Below are 15336 nucleotides of genomic sequence, written 5' to 3'. Positions count from 1 at the left end.
GAGAGAGAGAGCAGTCTTCACAGCTCCTGTCTTTCCAACGGCAGATACACAATGCTCGTTAATGGGCTCCAGATGCCTTTACAGAAAACACACGCCTGCGGGCTGTGTGGGTCTGCTCCTCTCTCTTGAATCACACAGATGCGAACTGATCTAACGTCGACCAAAAAGAGGAAGATTATGAGGTTGTATCAATTTTCAGAACACGTGGTGGAGAGCTGCTTATTTGCGGGGCTGGCGGCTGCGCGCCCGTCCTCTCCTCTGTGATGGAGGAGCGCTGTGGTGTTGTTGGCGCATCGGTGCAAATGTGTTGAGAGGTGCAATCAGTGAAGACACCGAGGACTCTTGTGCGTCTGGGCAAGGTCAGAGTCTGAGCCTGGGCGAGATTATGTCCATGTGGGGACAGCAAGGACGGACTTTGACGCTTCTTCTCGGGGGACGACGAGGTCGCCTGGGGATGTCCCCTGAAAACCAAGAGTTTCTCTCGGTGCGTTGGATTGCAGAGGCAGCGAAACCTCCTCCATCTGCGTGATCATGGTTGAGCTTTATTCTTGACAATCTCCGACCTGCGCGGCTCCTTTTCCACCTGGATATAAAGTTACTTCTCGCTGTTCGACGGCTGGATGATTTATTTGGCCATTGATTGGTTTTATTGCGCACAGTTGAAGCCGGCGGAGGTGGTGTCAGAAGCTGCTGGTTAAAAAAAAAAAAAAAAAAAATTGGGGGGTTTCCAGCGGGTGGGTTGAATTCCTACAGAGCGAGCAGCACAGGAGACGAGCAGCGGCCAGCTGTGCTTTTCTGGACGGTCACATCTGTTCGTGGTTGTCGTCGCTGTCCATGGTGCTGAACTCGTGCTCCAGGAATGGTGGAGACGCTGAGTATCGCAGTCATCGGTGCTCCCGGAGTGGGGAAAACTTCTATAATCCGCCAGTTCATCTATAACGATTTCTCGGAGGTGTACACGCCGACCAGGACCAGATATGTGTACAGACCCTCCGTCATCCTCAACGGGAACATGTATGAGCTGAAGGTTTTGGATGTCCCGCCAATCTCCTCTTTTCCATCCAGCTCCAGCCAGGTATTAGCCTAGCATGTCTCTGTCTCAGGACTCAAAGGTAGACCTCCAAACCGGGTTTTAACTTTATCAGAAGGAGGATTTGACACGAGCTTTGATGATCCATCCTCACACACTGAACCTGAATCCGCCTCGTTTAATGATTCTCTATCTACTGCCAGTGGCATTATTCAAAGACAAACCCACCAATTTTATTTATTCTTCTATCACTATCAGATGTCCCTAGTCTAGTAGTTGCTATGGAGACCTGACTGACTTAAAGCCTTTGAGAGCCTCACTTTGACGTTGTAAACTCTCTCTCTCTCTCTCTGCATCCCCCCTCATGTGGAGGGAAGGAATGCCAGCTTGCATATTGTTTACTGATCATACCCTGTTTTCTACAGACTCCTAACTAAGAGCACTGTGTCATGTTCAGAGCTGATTATCGCTGCTGGCAGCTGAGTTGAATCTGGCCTGCTGCATGCACAGAAGGTAATAGCGGGATTGTGCTGCAGGCATTTGCCACAGCACCTGGTTGAACCCCAGTTTAAAAATAGAACAGACAGACTGGCCTTTTATTCATGGGCACAGGTCACATGCCACACCTCATTAGATGGAGACACGTCTGATTGCAGGATCACACTAAAAATGCACCATGTAACTCTTAATGCCCAAGGTTTGTGATCACTTTCCAAAGCAGATTCGTAGCTGTGTCTTCCTTCTCGCCAAGAATCAGGGATATTGCAGAATTAGCTCAGGTTTTATTGCAGCCTTTTCTTCTCTGGGAGTCTTTTTTCTCCTAAGTGCAGGATTTAAAAAACAAAAAACATTTAAATACTCACATTAAAATATCTATTAGATGCTGCAATTGTTCCTTCTGTCAATAGGAGCCCTGTCTTGCATTTTCAGTGTAGGCTATTTTAAGGTTCAGCCAAAGCCAACACACACGTTAGTGTTTTATGTTAGTTTTCAGTCTTTTTTATCCCAAAGTTGTTTATGATAGTTTTTAACACAAAGAATGGATTTGCACTAAAAACAAATCTGTTAACTTTGTTTGTCTAATTCCCAGTGCTGAAGCTTCATACTGTAGCTGCACTTTACAGTTTGGCATAGGATGAGGATTTTTTTTTTTTTATTTGTCCCTTATCACTTAAATTGAAACTACTTTAATGAATGTCTTCCAGGCCAGGAAGATCTTACGCATCCAAATCCTGTCAGTGTGCATGTCGGCGTGATGAGGGGAAAGAAACAACTTTAGGACCAAAATGCCTCTTGGTAAAATTCTCTTGTTCCTGCAAAAAAAATAGTAGAAGTCTAAATGAGTGTGCAAGGTCCTTGGGTATTGAAAGAGTGTGTATGACTCTAAGTCTCAATGGGCTTGAGGTGTGTTTTGGCAGCCGCGATGGAAAGGATGTGATGCTTTGAGGATACAGTAGAAAGCTACAAGGTCACCAGACCAGGCAGATGGCAGCTGGTGCTTCTGCTGAACATTTCCTCCTCTTCTCCCTCTCCGGTCTCACACATAGCCCCACACAGACGAGGTGCCACTGAGAAAATGAGATCAAGCTAAGGAGACAATAAAAGAGCAGCTTGAGCGGGAGGCCTCCCAAAGTGTTGGTTTGCTGTGCACTCAGAAACCGCGGTGTTAACACACAAAACATCTGACAGGCAGTGCTGAGGGGCGAGAGTCATCAGCCTGTCAGGCCACAGAATCACATGTAGCTGCTCTACCAGATTTACCATTTTGTTAGAAAGTGTTAAAAGGCCCACAGAGTGCTTTGTTTCCTGCCCACAGAGACCTTCTGCAAAGACACTCTGATTGAGTTTTTTCTTTCTTCTGCTAAATGGTGCTTAACCCCCATTAGGGAACAGGCTGTAAGTGTGAACAGAAAGCAGGAGTAGGGCACGATGAGTCTCATGAGTTCATGTGTTGGAGTGGGAGTGTGTATGTGTGTCCCCAAGGCTGAGTCACATGAGAGAGCTATTAAGCCAATACAGTTTTCAGTAGGTATCGTATCCGGAGAACAATTCACGCTCATTTTCGAGTGGTAGTGCGGTGACAAGGCACCTGTATGGCAGGCTCCTTTGTGGAAGGTACACAGGCAGAGAAAACCATTAGCTGAGTGCTGCCACAACATTTCTATCAGACAGATTTATGGTCACTCATTTGCTGAGGAATGACCCTGAGAGGCCTGCTGTACTTTTTCTCCTCCACTCTTGTCGTGCCCTGCCTGTTCCCAGCCTCCATCTCTTGCTTTGTCAGGTGGTATCCTCTTTTTAGCCTTAGAGCAGTGATGAGACACATTTTTGACTCGCCGCTCTGCTCTATATTTACCCTACGGGCAGAGAGATACAACCTGGGTGGTAAGAACCTAAAAAATTGAAATTTACTGGCAGTACACATCAGATTGAATGAATGCACCATTCCCTGTTAGAATACAGCTGGGAATAAAAGTCCACCAGAGAGAGACAGTGGGCATTTGGTGCACTCAATTAGAAAGGTTGGACAGAGTTTAATGGACACAGTTGAAGTAAGGGCTACCAAATGAGGTTGTATAATGTCCTATGAAATTTGTGATGAATAAGCTGCAGAATGGAGTGAGTCAGTACGCCTCCATGCTTCATACAGTACAGCATGGCAATTTCTCATCAGTTTAGTTCAGATTATATTTGAAAGAAGAACAGTAATGTTCTGGCAGGCCTCTCGTGACCCCAATTCAACCACATTGACGGCCATTTTTTCCCCCAGCGCTGGAGACAAGCAAGATTTCTATTATTTTACTGTGAGGCCGTGATGGTGTAATGATTTGTTTGCTTTGTGGTATGTCTGTCTGTTGCAGTGAGTATTGCATTTAGAGAGCATCTGTCACAGTGTGTCAATAGGATGGAGCGACAGATGGTTTTAAGCCTGACATTGGGACCAGAAATCATTTTTCTTGCTCTTTTAATTCTTTTCCCTTTTTCCCTTTTTTTGTTCTTACCACAATAGTATATCTCCAGGACTTCGTCTCACTCCAAATGCTCTCTCTATCCTCCTGCTCTCTCTGGACATCTCTGTTGAAACAGTCTGTGGTAACAGGCTGGAAATTATTCCTCCTCATGTCATACATTGTGTAATTTATACTTTGCTGTAGAAATATAAGCACATATCAGGTTTATGAGCCATTCAAGTGTGTGTGTGTGTGTGTGTGTGTGTGTGTGTGTGTGTGTGTGTGTGTGTGTGTGTGTGTGTGTGTGTGTGTGTGTGTGTGTGTGTGTGTGTGTGTGTGTGTGTGTGTGTGTGTGGGTAAGTCGTCGCTGTCATGTGACCTTTAAAAAAAACCATGTGTAAATTAGTCAAGTTGCTGTAATGTTAGAAATAACTCTATTCTTAGAATATAAAAAAATCAAATTACTTATTAGCAAGTTGCAGCCTAGTAAATACGATGATTACCACAAGCACAATTAGGGGAATACTTAAACAGCACTTAAAACAACACTTAAATGGGCTACAGTATTTTGTCTTCTTGGCAAGAGTAACATTAGAAAGTTGATTTCACTCTCTTGTCCGCACGGTAAAGGCTACTGCCAGACTCTTTTCAAAGATGACAAGAAACCTGCCTTTTTGTAGGCTACATACGGTATAAATCTCACTAAAAAAATCTTTTTGTACTTTTGTACTTTTTGTGCTTTTGCTATGTAGCCAATTGACAACTATTCACTTAGGAGTCTAGAGGAAACATTGCTAGTTCAGCATTAGACTTTCTTTACTTGCCAAGAGCTGTGTCCAGTGGTGGAAAGTATTGCCAGCGTTTGTTCTTTTCTCTATCATGTATTTTCTTCTAGTTGTGCTATCTGCCCCCAGCCTGTCTTGTCACTTTCCAATAGTGAGTCACTGTATCCTCCAATCTGCCCCGCAGACAGGGGGTGTATCATCGAGAAATTATATTAATCATCTAATCTAGCTCTCAGCTACAGAGCAAACTATTCCTCCAAGCTGTCTCAACTTGCTTAAAATCCGTCCTAGCAGCTATTTTAAAATCAACAATTCATGACCAGCCACAGAACATCATCTCGATGTCACTTCAAAGTGAATTACTGAAAAGGACAATGAAACCTACCGATTTTTAATGTTTTTACTGGTATAGGTCATCAGTGAGTAATGGCAATTTCATCCCCAGGGGATGTAATGGATATTAATTGCAAATCAGCCAGCGTGGCTTATGTGTGGCATATCACTGATAATTACTCAGCACCCCTTCCCCCCACCGCTGGGTGACACTGGCCTCCCTCCTGTGCTTGACTATTGATCCATCACAGCCACTCATTACCATTAAGCGGCTTCTTTCCCCGTACATCAGGAGACACGACAGACTTGTCGTAGCCTGTTACAAACTGACCATGGTCTGCAGTTGTCAGGGAAACATGATCTGTTTGGCTCGTGAGGAGTGAAGGATGAGATGCTCTTTTTCTGCAGTGTTAAGAAGGCCGACTGAAGGATACAGACAGTGGGACCACACTTCATGTTCACGCTCCCACAAACACATTCTCACATTCTGCAAGCACGCACACATAAACATGCCCACACATGCGTGTTAAATTTCTTGGATTTCAGTCTATAAGCTGTGTATTGCTGCTTTATTTTGTGTTCCCAGGCTTATTGTACAGTCCTTCTGAATTTCCTTGTTTTGCCTGTGTCTCATGTTTGTGTTTTTGAGAAGTGGTGTTGCTGATTTTAGCCCCTCCTCCACATTTAAAAACAAGACTTGGATGACAAAGAGATACGGGATGAAAATGCAAGCTGCTATTTTTAGCCCCAGGGATATGAGGCTGCAACTGAAGCCACTGTGTGCATTTCACATCACCAGTTGCCTCAACGAATAGGGAAGAGTGAACACTGATGATATGCTGTTACAACAAGGTATATCTCGCATCTGTTTGGCAAAATTAGGTGAGAATTTTTTATACCTTCTTGCCACAACTTTGTATCTAAATTGGTTTGGACTTTCAACAACAACACAAATTGACAGTGAAATCCCACCCTCTGTGACATGTTTTTCCCCGACTCTGACCACTGACTCAACCTGCACAGAGAAAGAAAACTAGAAAATTTCCTCTGGGGAAATTTTGAAAGGCCCACGGGGCTACTGCCGGTTTTGCCATCTCTGTCAACATGGGAATCAAACCCACGATCTTAAGGTCAAGACAGAGCTGATCAGACAGACACATGATCATCTTTCTATAAGCACTGATATGGAGGAGCTGTAACCACATTAGGTTAACTGTGTGTGTGTGTGTGTGTGTGTGTGTGTGTGTGTGTGTGTGTGTGTGTGTGTGTGTGTGTGTGTGTGTGTGTGTGTGTGTGTGTGTGTGTGTGTGTGTGCGCATTTGTATGTTACCTGTGTGTTTTGATGTGTGTGTGTGTGTCTGTAACTGTAATCACATGAAGCTGGTTCTAGAGTCTGTGTGTGTGTGTGTGTGTGTGTGTGTGTGTGTGTGACTGACTTGACACATGTTATGAGCTGCATCCTGTATCAGTCTGATTTAGCTGTGTCTGTGTTTATAAACATTTAAACGAGCGCCAGGTGGATTGTTTATGAAGTTAACGAGCTCTGGCCTGAGAATCAGAGAGGTTACTACGGCGATAGGGCCCCGCAGGCTGAGACAGACAGAAACGTGGAGAAAAAGACAGTTTTATGCCTCTGCACCGGTCTCACATTTAGGCTTACTGTGACAAAACGGTAACTCCATTCAGAACAAAACACAGATCACATTGCTCTAAGGACTTCCTGAAAAATTTGGTACGATTTTGTGTTTCTACAGTAAATATTTTGGCGACGCTGGCAGTTTTAAAACATCGGGCCGTTCTGATTCTCTCAGAAAATATTTGTATTGGAGTCAATGAGGAGCAGAGACAGACGTGGCCGCACTCAGAGGCTGATTCTGTAAATTCTGTAAGTCTCTCTGATATTTTGAGCACATGATATGAGAGATAACAAGTTTGTCTTACAAATTCTGAAAAAATTATGTGTGTAGAGTGTAAATTGTGGCCGGGCCGAGTGTGGAAAGAGAAAAAATCTGGAGTTTTTCTGGCATCTCTCCCACTCTAACCGATGATGTCACGCGCTCTGACACGAACATTCCGTGCAATACACAACCATTATAATCTCATAATTTCTCCAAAAATGATCATGGTCATTGAACAGGGATTGATCAAAAACTATATGACCTATCAAAACGTGGAGTAATACGACAATACACAAGACTTGTGTCTACTGTTTAAAGTTTAAATGAAGTCTCTAGGTGAAAGTATGCCTGAGCAGTAGACGTTTGTTAAACTCCAATGATTGGTCTTTTTCGCTCTTTTTTTTCCGCCCGTCCCATTGACTTCAATGCAAAATTTTGCGCAGTTTTTCGCGACTTACGTCGAAATAGCTGGTCCCTGCAGCTATTTCATAGCTGTTGGGACCAGTGCCCGGTGCAATTGCCCGTGGCCCTAATAATCACACTTGCCTAGAGTTTTTACAACATAGCGCCCCCCCCCCCACCCACCACCACCCCTTCATCGCCTCATCGTCTACCTTTGATGGCAACGATCTTCATGCCACATGTTTGTCTCCATGCCTGATTGGCCTCATTATCTCGGTGCTGATGTGTGAGACTGTTCCTTCCTCACACTCACCTACAGTAGACACAAACTGACAAATACCCGCTTCGAAACTGAATGACGGCAGATTAATCCTCATTGGCACAGACGTGTTGTCGTTATCATCATTAGAAGTTACTCTGATCATCGCCTGCTCCCTCAGCCTCTCCTGTCACAAATTATCTGATGATTTTATTTGCGCAGCCTGCATGTGCAGTATGTTGATTTGAAAAGCATATTTTCTCCAAACTCGAGAGCTGTGTAATTCAATTTCCTAAATTCCTCCTTCAAGTTGCACAAGCTTCTGCAGAAGGTAGAAGAACTAATGAAAGCAGCACATGGAGAATGACTTCAACACTGTAGCCAATCATTCATCGTTTCCCACAAAGCTAACATCAGCTCGGATGCTAATTTGAAGCATACGAATGAAAAGACGCCTGACAGCACTTTGATATCTGAGTTTTCAAAGCAACATGATGCAACAAAAGAGCTCTAAAAAGCTGAAAGCTATGTCCAGGGAGCACATGCATCAAAACAAAAAACAAAACAAAGCAACAACAATCAAAAACAAAGAGCCAAATTATTAACTCAATCAAACAGCTTGCATTTGATTAATCAAACTGCTTAATCAGTGTTCAAATATCTAATTATCCCTGCATCTGAATTATTTTTGTAAGGTTGTGATGTGCAGATGTTTGATATTCATTTTGCTCAGCCAAAAATAGCCTATTACTTCTCACTTCTAGCATAGTTTTTTTTTTTTTTTACACAGATAAAAAAAAAAAACAGAACAGGAGAGAATTAAACTGAGTTCAGTTCTTGACAACAACCACTTCTAGACCCTTCATTAGCAGTGCGCGGGCACCCTAGAGGTTATGTTGACACCATGTCTTGCTCATCCCTTGATCCGCCGCTGCCTTTTTCATCTTTTTGACATTCTCTCAGGGCTGCATTCGTTTTCTCATTTCCCTCCCTCAGCAATTTTTCTCCCTCTCACCCCCTGAAGTTCCTTTGTTTTTCCCTCCCCCCGCTTTTATCAGATCAAATGCTTATGAATTTATTGTACACTGTTAGTGGTGTTCAGGGTGCTGGGCTGGTGAGAACTCAGCACTCAAATATACAGCATGAATAGACATATGTTTCTATTGAAGCAACAGCCAGGTGGTTACAGACCCACTGCTGCCATGTGCTTTAACAACAGTTTGAAATTCATTACCACCACAACTTGTTGCTGTTTGCTGCATGTACAATAAATCACAAAGCCTATTCAAGAAGTGACAAATGTTAAAAATTACAAGTAGAATCTGTTTGCACCTCTTTGTGTGCTTGTCTTTATAAAGCTGTGACCTCTGTCGCTGCCCTTGAACATGTGTAGCTAGGACGCTGTGCAGCGCTTTCTGCTGGCCTGATGCCATGTTTTTTGACTTTAAGCTTTGAGACTCCCAGAGCCATGGCCGCTCTTGAACTTGGTTGACTCTGCACTTTTTCACAGAGGACACACAGCAGAGAAAGATCAACTGTGACAATGTGCTTTAGAATAATTACAGGAACACATCACACTCTCGTCAGTGAGCTGCCACCTGATGTTGTGTTAGGATATAAATAGGTGAATATGTGTCTGTGGCTCTGTAAGGTAGCCCAGCACTGAGTCAAAAGCTAACATCAACATGCTAACATGCTCAACCTGACAATGCTAAAGACTTATCTGTAGCAGGTTTAAAAGTATATTTTGGGGGCTTCTTGACTTTAATTGACAGGTTAGTTAGAGACAGGAAATGGGGAGGTAGAAAGAGGGAGAATGACACGCAGCAAAGGGTCAACCAGGGTCGGCTGCAGAGAGGACTGTAGCCTCTACACATGGTGCGCCTGCTGTACCCACTGACTTAAACAGCACCTTATGGCAGGAAATTATTTACCATGTTTATGGAGTTAACATGCTAGCATTTCTTTATATGTATATTTATGTTTTCATCTTGTTGCCTCTGTCTAGGAGTGGTTGGATCTGCGCTGCAGAGGTGTTCGCAATGCCAACGCCTACATCCTGGTGTATGACATCTGCTGTGTTGAGAGCTTTGAATATGTCAAGATGATCCGACAGCAGATAGTGGAGCACAGGTATGAACCGTCAACCACACACTCTCAGATGGCCAAACTGTGACCGAACACACACACACTGACTGACAGACAGCTGATGAACCATCGCTGGTTATTTCTAATGACATCACGATGTCACCCATCTGGAGACAGCATGCATTTTCACGGCCCTGCCATAATTACACGTTTGTGACAGTGATAGATAGTCTGGTTGTGCTGATATCTTCTAATTCAGCATACTCCTCCCTACATCCTGACAGATCACTAATAACATCTGATGCTGGCATTTCTGCATGACAACCACCCGAGATGTCACAAGTGATTATCCTAAAGATTATTTTAGGATATCTCAGCTTTTATTGGACAGAGTACAACAGCAAAAGGCAGGAGCCTTGACAACTAAAGGGTGATAACACATACAGCAGGTCCCCTGGCTGGCTATGTACCAACACAAGTGGGAAAAAGACCAATGAAAAGAAAGGCATCATATTTTCTATCAGCCTTTCTGTTGGCATACCTGCATACATTTACATATTGAAAGGTACAATGAGTGGCCTCATTTGTTCTGCTATGTTGTACATGACCAAACTGCCATTGCACAGTTCATCCCCACCTTACTGGCCCATTAGAGAAAACCATTACCACCAGCACCTAGAAAAGGAATGCAAGAGGGAAAAAAGGAGAAACGTGTAATCATAGGACAGAGATCTGAGTTCAGAAAGGAGGAGGAGAAAGGAAAGTGGAGAAAGGAGAGATACTTTCTGTAAACTGAAATTATGAATAATGGAGGCTGTTGCAGCTCAGTGTGGCTGTTGTGAAGATGTCATCTGTAATTTATCTGTTCATTTTGCTCAGCTTTAAAATATATGCATTTATGCGAAGTTCTTCTGACAAAATCTGTTCAAAAACAGAAGAAAAAAAAAATGTTCAGGTCTATTTTTGTAGCCCTCCTTCCCTCAGTTCAGTGAGGCCTGTGACAGTGCTGTGTCCCTCCATGCATAGTATATTTTCCCTCAATTCTCACAAACAGATGCATGCACACACTCCTACACATACAGTACGTCTCAGTGTGCTAAAACACTCGAGCCTGAGCAGATATATGCGTGGAGATATTTTTAAGTCTGTTATGTGAGCACAACCTGTGAAAAGGAGAAAAGTGAGATGTGATTTTCAAGTCCACATCTCTGAGGACTTTTCTACAGGGCTTGGAAATTCTACCAAACATGCATATGACAAATTGAAGGACGTATCCCAGTTAAGTCTTACTCTGGTTACACTCCTTTTCAAAATACTAACATTTAGAAAATCTGTTTAGCCATATCTCATATCACAAGATCACACAGTATCCAGGCTGATTCTTCATGGTGGTGTGGGTATGCCTTTCACCCAATATTTGGTACAACCCTGTATTTGTGTGTGTTGGTTTAGGCACAAACCCCTGTTTCAGCAGTAGATAAAAATAAATTTAAAACTTTATAAGAAAACTATGACTGCACAAAAACTTTGCTATGCCATCTGTCAGCTGTTTTATAGTTTGGAGCCACAATCACCAGGTAAAAGGTGGAAATTAAGTGCTCACATTACAAAGTGCTTGCACGGATTGTATTTGATTGGCCAACACAGGTCCTTGCCAGATGACGCCATGCTGTGTTCCAGCAGGAGTTGAGACAGGTTCGACTGTTTTGCCATATGACAGCAGGACTGTTGTCTGGCTCAGCACAGTCTACCCTCAACAGCACAAGATGAGCTCAGTTTGGTTTCTGGCTTTTAAATCTTTGCATGTAAGTTCAGGTCACATCACTTCAACTTATACATTCCCAGTGTCAGATATTAATTTTAGCATGTAGGTCAGTATTACGTTCATCATCATTAAGGAATAAATAGAAACCTGGATATGGTATGTATCTATTATTAGCCACTGGAAAGGACACCATTGTCGTGCAGTGGTTGCCTCTTAGCAACAAGGTTTTGGGTTTGATTTTTTGGGCCTGGGGCCTTTCTGTGTGGGTTTTCTCTGGCTACTCTGGCTTCTTCCCACAATCCAAAGGCATGCACAATAAAAGGACTGGTGACTCTAAATTTCCCTTAGGCATGATTGTGAGTGTGAGCTAGCTCGTGTCTGTATGTCAGCCCTGTGATAGACTGACGACCTGTCCAGGTCGTACCCAGCCTTCGCCCTATGTCAGCTGGGATTAGGCTCCATCCCTCCTGTGACCTTGGATGAATAAACAGTATATAGACAATCAATGGATGGATTCCCACCCTCATAATTAGGTTTGCCAAAAAATTGTACAAGGTTTAACTAAATATATACACTAGGATACCACTGAAAGAAGTGAAACCATCACATTTTGTGTGTGCGTACAACAGAATTAATGCAAGTACACAGGGAACGATTCATAGCGATCTCCACCACCATCACCAGATGAGGAAAACTGTTTGATAAAGATGATGTTAATCCCTCCAGTAGATCTCCACAGAGCCGGAGAATCTCTGACAAAGAGCAGCAAAGCTGTTCTGGAGGGTAGTGATGAAACAACACCCAACTAAGACCATTTTTGTGTCGAATTTATCAACCAACTGTCTCTCCCTAAGTATGTACTATTTCTCTATTGCGCTATCCGTCCATCTGTTAAAGCAGACATGATATCATGCATATGTATGCAAATCCTTGTCAGAAGATGAGCCCCCCAAAAAACATTATTCAGTATAAGAGGAAGTGATGCATTGTTAATGCAGCAGCTTTAACAATTCATACCTCAGCTGACACTGAACTCAGCAAGTCAGCAGATGTCTTGTGCTCACACACATCACTGCTCCTTAAGTCTCATAATACACCTGATTTATTTGTGCTCAATGAATTCAAACTGACATAGCTTGTGTGTAACTCATATGCTAATATTATTATTTTTCATGAAAAATAACCAAAAAAAGTCTCCAGCTGCAGTGACGTTGGCTCCTCGGCTACAGAGTAAAAATTTATCTTATTTTTAGAAATCCCATTTATATAATCAGCTCTGTTGCCTTCATAGTATTTACTCTACAATCCAAATTCCTTTTCCTCCAGTAACACATTTTGTCTACATTGCCATAGTAAACTGTCATTTCCTTCCTTTAAGTAGATCTGATTTCAAAGCACCCCCAGTCAGGTGTTACTGGAAAACAGTTGGACTCGATGACAGCATCTTGGATGTTGATGTTTATCATTAAAAGTGTAGGAGTAAGTATCACAAACACAAGTCTTCAGCCACTAATTTATGCCTATCTCTGGCTTGCGTACATTTTCACACTTCACAATGCTGTCAACCAGCCACTGCAGAGTGTGGTGGGAGGCCCCTTGAGCCTCTGAGCTCTAATCCTCCAGTCCGCCCCCACACACACCTCACAAGAAAGGGAAAAACTGCACGTAGACATCTTTGGACACACCCAACCAACCACTGTGACAAACATCACAACGTTCACTGTGCTGTTTGTCACTAACCTTCTTATTTTTAAATGTCTCACATGCTCCTGCAGGGAAGGCAGCAGCAGTGAGGTACCAATCCTGGTGGTGGGCAACAAGAGAGACCTGCAGCGACAGCGCTTCATGCCTCGCAGGGCAGTGTCAGTCCTGGTAAAGAAGACGTGGAAGTGCGGTTATGTGGAGTGCTCTGCCAAGTTTAACTGGCATGTAGTACTGCTCTTCAAAGAGCTGCTGGGCATCGCTGTGGCGCGGGGCATGCGCCAGAACCACACCTCCATCCGGCTGCAGGGGGCACTACAGAGGAATCGCTGCACCATCATGTGACCCCCAGAGCTCCTTCCACCCCTCTCACCTCAGGAGTGCAGCGGCAGTGGAGTAAAGGACTTGTTATCTAAATGGCTGGAAAAATACCCTGTGGCCTCCTGCTTTACTGAGCTGTTTTTTCATAATGAGGTTTATTAGACTTGCGCTGTAAAAGACTGAAATTTCACACGTGGTCCTTCAACCACTTCCTAGTCCAATTCTGCTAAATGTGTAGATACAAGGAAGGAGGTATGAGAGGACACAGATGAAATCAATATGATTAGCATAGCACACTTATATTTCTCATGTCACCTAAACTGTTTTTGAGGCTGCAGCAGGTGTTACCGAGGATTGTATGGTGGCTGTATGTGGGCCTAAAAGAATGGAAGCTGTGTCAGTGAGACGCTATATGGACAGGCAGCAATATCATCGAGTCTTCCTTTGAATTTGTCATATTAGGTAAGGTCAACAACATACGCTTGTACCTGACATATTTGGATTAGTTTGAGTGCAGTGGTGGATTAGATGGACTAGAAGAGATAAAGAACAAAACAAATTCAGTTCTGTAGAGATGATGTGGTGTGTACAGATATGATAAGATGGTGTTTAATTTTAGATTGTGAGAAGTAGCCTACGTTCTTTTTTCTTTCCCTGTCCCCATTACAAACTTGGCCTAGGGTAAAAGCTGTTTGTTCAGATGAAGGGTGTTTTAAGGTTGTCTTGCAGCGGAAAATACTGCAGTCCCTTATCATGATGTACTGTAGGGCTTTAATCTGCTTCCCCCCCCTCACTCAGTGTCTGTTTCTGATGAATACATTAAATCCAGGGAACTGGGGACCTGCAGGAGGCTGCAGAGCCTGAAACGAGAACCTGTACTCTCAGTGTGTGTGTGTGTGTGTGTGTGTGTGTGGGTGGGTGTTTGTGTTTGTGTGTGAGAGAGCGAGGGAGATGGAAATGGAGAAAGGCAGGTTTGATAGCTGGCATTCAGGCAAGCAAAGGGCAGACACAGCAAGATAAGAGACAGATGTTGAAGGTTCAGATTAGGAAGGAGCAATAAAACCCCACTGGGATGTCCTGAGTGACTATATGTACCACCACCATGACATATTAAGGATGCCTCACACACAGTAAATGTACTCTACTCATGTTCAGATAACCTGCAGAAATAAGGAGGCAGAGCTCAAAGACCTGCATAAAACCCCACGCAAATACATCACAAACACACAGGGAACCTTAATAAAGCTTTGATATTAGTATCTGAATATTATCTAATTGGTAATGTTGTGAGATTAACAGTTGCTTTTTCATTTGATTAGGCCTAAGCTACTGTAGGTAGCCTACTTTGTGAATATGGCTGCACTGAAAGTAAGCAGACCTATTGTATATAAGAGTGATTTTTTGAGTAATTGACTTGCATGCTTTTGTTGGTAGAGCCAACGGGTCAGGGTTTAATTGCACTGATGTGAAAATGTGATATTGTGTTTATTTTTGGTAATACACTGTAATGAGCAGCTGAGTGGAGTGAATGTGGTCGTTTTTCACTGGCATGTGAGAGCACAAGCTCATGATTCTCTCGGAGAAGTAGTTTTGAACCCTTCAATCAGGGCAGATGGGTGTGTTAGTATTTTGTTTTTCTAGTAAAAAATGAAATATGTAGCAGAGATACATTAGAAAGCAACTGTGTGTAGCATGAGTTCCCATCGGTTTGTTTGTGTGTGCGTTTCCAAATAAAAAGGGCTACTGTTTTTTATCAGAAACATTACTTGTATTTATTTTTACTGTGTTAGTACTGTGGGTAAT

General features: G+C 43.2%; 1 protein-coding gene across 1 annotated transcript; it reads left to right on the top strand.

Moving 5' to 3' along the window:
• Positions 1-859: 859 nt before the first annotated feature.
• Positions 860-13621, top strand: rasl10a (RAS-like, family 10, member A; the record flags this gene model as incomplete). Its single annotated transcript, XM_083978343.1, has 3 exons — positions 860-1075; positions 9667-9791; positions 13287-13621. The coding sequence occupies 3 exons, from the start codon at positions 860-862 to the stop codon at positions 13555-13557; spliced, it is 612 nt and encodes a 203-aa protein (XP_083834469.1). The 3' UTR covers positions 13558-13621.
• Between the last annotated feature and the right edge of the window lie 1715 nt (positions 13622-15336).

This window comes from Trachurus trachurus (assembly GCF_905171665.1).
Source record: "Trachurus trachurus genome assembly, chromosome: 9".
NCBI classification, from domain to species: Eukaryota; Metazoa; Chordata; class Actinopteri; order Carangiformes; family Carangidae; genus Trachurus; species Trachurus trachurus.
Note: the sequence above shows the minus strand (reverse complement) of the source record. Positions and strands in the feature narration are given on the sequence as shown.